The sequence below is a fragment of the Elephantulus edwardii genome, unplaced genomic scaffold (assembly GCF_000299155.1).
Source record: "Elephantulus edwardii isolate Elephantulus edwardi_28Jun2011 unplaced genomic scaffold, EleEdw1.0 scaffold00038, whole genome shotgun sequence".
Classification (NCBI taxonomy): Eukaryota; Metazoa; Chordata; class Mammalia; order Macroscelidea; family Macroscelididae; genus Elephantulus; species Elephantulus edwardii.
In genome coordinates this window covers 15,413,589-15,419,251 of record NW_006399788.1, presented here as the reverse complement: position 1 = coordinate 15,419,251, position 5,663 = coordinate 15,413,589, and the positions used below count along the sequence as shown (strand labels likewise).

The 5,663-nt window shown below is 35.3% G+C and overlaps 1 protein-coding gene across 1 annotated transcript in view; it reads left to right on the top strand.

The window, feature by feature from the left end:
• The first annotated feature begins 160 nt into the window (after positions 1-160).
• PBK (PDZ binding kinase) overlaps positions 161-5,663 on the top strand; it is a 25,893-nt gene continuing 20,390 nt past the window's right edge. Inside the window, exons 1-2 of the mRNA XM_006884867.1 lie at positions 161-238; positions 4,249-4,342. Coding sequence (XP_006884929.1) covers positions 181-238; positions 4,249-4,342 — 152 coding nt within the window. The 5' untranslated portion in view covers positions 161-180. The remainder of the gene's footprint in view (positions 239-4,248; positions 4,343-5,663) is intronic.

Below are 5,663 nucleotides of genomic sequence, written 5' to 3'. Positions count from 1 at the left end.
GTTTTCTTGTTTTAAACACAAATGCATTTTTTTATGGTATTTCAATGTGTAAATTATATAAATATATATGTATATATGTGTTTGTACGTGAGATGTGTGATGATTATGGTCATTTATTCTTTATAAATGTGATGTAACTTTCAATTTATTTTCATCTTAGGACTTAGAGTGGTTATTATAATGGAAGAAACAAATAATTTCAAAACACCAAGCAAATTATCTGAAAAAAGGAAATCTGGTAAGATTGCTCTTAAAAATACGTTAGTATCATTATTGCATGATCCTTTAATTATTCTTTATCATACAAAAATCACCTTTAGCACAAGTTCTTGTTTTAATGTTCCTCTTAACAAATAAGACTTATTTTATAGGCCAGAATTTGGTTATCTGCAGACTCATTTTGTAAGAGCCTTGGTGGTTCAGTTTTAAAAAGTTCAGTTGGTAACTGAGAAGTCAGCAGTGTGAACTCACCAGGTACTCCATAGGAGACTAACATTCTAACAGGTTTTGGAGTACTCTGCAGTGAAGATTCAACTTAGCCTGAATCATTGAGAAAATATTTTTTCTACTTTTCCTTTCCTTTGTATATAGATGTGTTTTATTAACTAGGCAGAAGCATTTGAATGTGTGGATCATAACAAATTATGGAGTACATTAAGAAGACTGGGAATTCCAGAACACTTAGTTGTGCTCATGTGAAACCTATACATAGACCAAGAAGCAGTTGTCTACACAAGAACAGAGGAATATTGCATGGTTTAAAATTAGGAAAGATGTGCATCAGGGTTGTGTTCTTGTTTCTTACCTGTTCAGTCTGTGTACCAAGCAAATCACCTGAGAAACTGGACTATATGAAGAAAAATGTGGCATCAGGATTGGATCATTAGCCTGCTTCATGTAGATGACATAACCTTGCTTGCAGAAAATGAAGAAGCCTTGGAGCACTTAATGAAGAAAATCAAAGGCTACAGCCTTCAATAAGGATTAGATCTCAACACCCAGAAAATAAAAACCCTTACGACTGGACCAGTAGGCAACATTGTGATAGACGAAAAGAAAATTGAAGATGTCAATGGTTTCATTTAACTTGAACCCACAGGAAATACCAGTGGTCGTAGCAGTCAAGAAATCAAAAGGCTTGTTGCATTGGAAAAATCTGCTGTCAATGACTTCTAATATGCAGTAGGACAAGGATGTCACTTTAAAGACTAAAGTGTTCCTGATCATTAGAATTACTTCCTGTGGAAGAATGACAGAAGAATTGATGCCTTGGATTGTATTGAAGAGTACTGAATATCCCATGTTACATGCTGTCAAGTCGACTGCAGCCTATGGTGACCCTAGGAATAGCACATCTGAACCCTGCCCTGTCCTGTGCCATCCTCACCATCTCCAACACACTTGAGTTCATTGCTACAGTCACTGTGTCAGTCCACCTTATTGATCTTCCTCATACCTTGACTCTCCACCTTTTTAAAGCATGATATACTTAAGAACTGGCTCCTCCTTTTAACATATCCAGATTATGTGAGATGGAGTTTCACCATCCTTGCCTTCAAGGAGCACCCTGATTTCACTTTGTCTAGTACAGACCTATTTGTTCTCTTGGAAGTACATGGGATATTCAGTACTTCTCTCCCAAACCACAGCTCAAAGGCATTGATTCTTCTTCTGTTATCCTTAGTCATTGTCCAACTTTAAGATGCATAGCAAGCAATTGAAAAGACCATGACTTGGATTGGGTGCACCTTAATCTTGAAACTGACATAATTGCTTTTTAATACTCTGCTGAAGTTCTTGACAGCAGATTTTCCCAATACAGTACATCTCTTGATTTATTGAGTGCTGGCACCATGAGTGTTGATTGAGGATCCAAGTAAAATTAAATCATTGACAACTTAAATTTTCATCTATTAAGGCTGTAGTCCTTAATCTTCCTCAATAGGCATTTCAGGTCCTTGTCACTTGTGTCATTTGCATAATGCAGGTTGTTGATGAGTCTTTCTTTGATCCTGATGCACAGTCTTCTTAATAAAAGTCCAGCTTCTCGCAAGGTTCAAATCCACTAGATACTCCTGCTGGAGAAGGAGGGACAATCTCCTCCTGTACCAGTCAGATCTGATTTGATGGTACACACACACACAAAATAATAAAATAAAAAATATAAAAATAAAAGAAAATTTAATAAAAGTCCAGCTTCTCGAATTATTTGTCCAACAAACAAATTGGATAAGGAGATACAGGGATATGACACAACCCTGATGCACATGTTTTTCAGTTTTAAACCATGTCATGTTCCCTTGCTTTGTTTGGACTCAGCCTCTTAATCTAGTTCTAGGTTTTGCATGAGGATTATTGTTTTGGGATTCATATTTTTCTCAATGTTATTCATAATTTATTATCCACAAAGCCTTTGCAGAGTCAATAAAATCAAGTAGACATCCATCTGGTATCCTCTGCTTTCAGCTATGATCTGTCTTACATCAGCAGTGACATCCCTCGTGCTGCAACTTCTTCTGGATTGAATTTCTGGCAGCTCTTTGTTGATGTACTATTCTAGCTGGTTTGAATAATCTTCAGCAATATTTGCTTACATGTTATATTAATGATATTGTTCATTAATTTCTACATTCTGTAGGATCACCTTTTTGGAAAAGGGAACAAATAAGGATCTCTTCCAGCCAGTTGGCCAGGAATCTGTCCTCCACATTTCTTGGAAGGAAGCTATGCTCACTACTATACCACCAATACTGTCTTCCACATTTCTTGTCACAGCCTGGTGAGCCTGTCCAGGGCTGCATCTGTTTGTTGAGATATGTCAATTGATAATCCATCCTAATTCCTGGGACCTTATTTTTTGCTAAAGCCTTCTGTGTAGCTTTGAACTTTTTCCTTTATTGGCATTGGTTCTTATCATATGCTACTTCCTGAAATGGTTCTTCGTCAGCCAATTCTTTCTGACAAAGGGACTATGTATTTCTTCCATCTTCTCTGGATGCTTCCTGGATCATTGAGGATTTTGCCCATGGCATCCTTTGGTATTGTAGCTCAAGGCTTGAGTTTGTTCTTCAGTTCTTTCAGCTTGAGAAATGCTGACTGAGTTCTCTTTTAATTTTCTGATTCCAGCTCTTTGCACATTTTGTTAGAATCCTTAGCTTAGTCTTTTTTGGTTGGTTGTTGAAGTATTCTGTTCAACTATTTCAGATTTCTGGTGCTTCCTCTCTATACCTCCATTGTTCACCTTCTACTATTTTTAACCACCCAATCTCTTTAGTTTGGCAGGACTGCCATGCCCTGTTGGCTTATTTTCAGGGCATCCTAGAAATGCCCTTCAAGCAGTAAGAGCAAGGAAAGGTCTCACGTGATTTGTTTTCCTACACTAATAGAATACAGGCCTGCTCTCTTGTTTTCAGTTGTCTGAAAGCTTATATGTTGTCATGTGTTCAAGTTTACAGTGGGATGCCAAAACATGAAGTTAGTTCTTTATTAACAGAAATAAATTCACTTCCATTTAAATGAATTTATAGTGCTTTATAATTAGAAGTATTATAATTTGTTTGGTTATTGTTCTAATGAGATGACTTTGGTTTTTCTGTTTCTTTTTTGCCACAAAATTAAATCCCACTATTTACATCTCTATCTATATGTACATACATATGTGTGATATGCTTGTGTGTGTTATCTCTGTAGGTATACACTTTAGTGCAAGTAGGCAAATTTTTAGTAAAAGACAATAACTATTTTAAGCTTTTCAGATCACATAAGACTTCTGTTATATATGTTTATTTTGTTTCATTTTTATAACTTAAAAAAAATAATCCTTAGCTATACAAAAAAGACCATTTTCTTACCCCTCCTTCAGTGTTATTTCGTATTAGAGTTCCAAAATTAGAATTGGTCAGAAAGTATCTATGTAAAAGTATTGTCACTTACTGCCATAGCAGGCTTTCCTTTGGATTTACAAGGGTATATCATGGGACAAGATTGCCCAACTTTTTCTCATGGATCTACTGGTGGATTTGAACTGCCAGAGAGGTAATGGCCTTTGAGTTAACAGTGAAAATTCCCTACAGGGCACCCTATAAGGTTATGATACTATCAAGTTGCTCTCCAAAAGATTATACCAGGTAATAAATGTAATGGTTATATTGAAAATGGTAAGTAAAATGCAGGTTGTGAATGTAAAGAAAATGAGGGTTTTTTTCTCAGATACTAATTTTATTTTGTTTTTCTTTTTCTCATATTTAGTGCTATGTTCAACTCCATGTGTAAATATTCCTGCCTCTCCATTTATGCAAAAGCTTGGTTTTGGTACTGGGGTCAGTGTTTACCTTATGAAAAGGTGAGTTTATGATTTCAGGTTAATGTTTATATGTGGAACCATTATTACATTGGATCAAACAAAAAAGTATGAAAATTCACATATTTATATTTGAGTTCTTCCCAGTCCTACCTATTACATGTCAGAATGTTTATTACCTTTTCCAAAGCACCAGCTGGAATACTCTTTCTCTAGCAATATTACTAAAAAAGAATATAATTTACCTTAAGGGTTTTCCCTGGGCTTTTGTGAGATTAGAAATGTCAGGGTAAAAAGGTATCCCTGGTGTTAATAACCAAATATTCTCTGTAGGAAAAAACATCAAAGAGGTGAGACTCTTGGAGGATGTCAGTGATGGCTATCTCTTCTGGAGAGTTGTGCCTTTTGTTCTTAATTATGGCATGAAATTAAGAAAGGATTTGTGCTAAGAGAAAAACTAAATAATTGAATAGTTATGATGTTAATCCCCACTACCATCCAATCAAGCCAAATCATAGTGACCCTCTATTATTCTGATGCTGTAATGCGGTTACACCACTGACCTTTCAGTTAGCAGCTGGACACATTGCGTACTACACTGCTAGCCTTATGATACTGAAAACTAAGTAAATATGGTAGATAATTAGCTTGATATAGATATATATTCAAATAGAAATGCTCTTTAAAGATTAATCAAATGAGAAGAGTGTAGAAATTTTATCTTAAGTGGAAATTCCTAAGCATTTTTGTAGCTTAAACATCCCCTTTGTTTATGTGCTATTAATTTGCTTTGTAAATATTTTTTCATACTTTTATCTAAGTTATTTTAAAGAAAAAAATGTTACGTTTTCATGGCTAGTCTAATTTTTCTGTTTTTTTAAATAATAATCCACCATGACCAAGTGGGATTCATAACAGGTATGCAAAGATGGTTCAACATAAGAAAAACAATTAATGTAATTCATAATAGAAACAAAGCAAAGAACAAGAACCACATGATCCTATCAATTGATGCAGAAAAGGCCTTTGACAAAATCCAACACCCTTTCCTGATTAAAACACTCAACAAAATAGGATTAGAAGGGAATTTCTTCAACATAGTATATACGCAAACCCGAGAGCCAACCTTGTTCTCAATGGAGAGAGATTAAAGGCATTCCCTTTGAGAACAGGAACTAGAAGGGATGCCCACTATCACCTCTTATTCTATATTGTATTGGAAATCTTAGCGATAGCAATAAGACAAGACAAGGAAATAAGAGGTATCCAAATTGGCAAAGAGGACGTAAAATTATCTCTCTATGCAGATGATATGATAGTATACTTAGAAAACCCTAAAGACTCAGCAAGAAAACTACTGGAC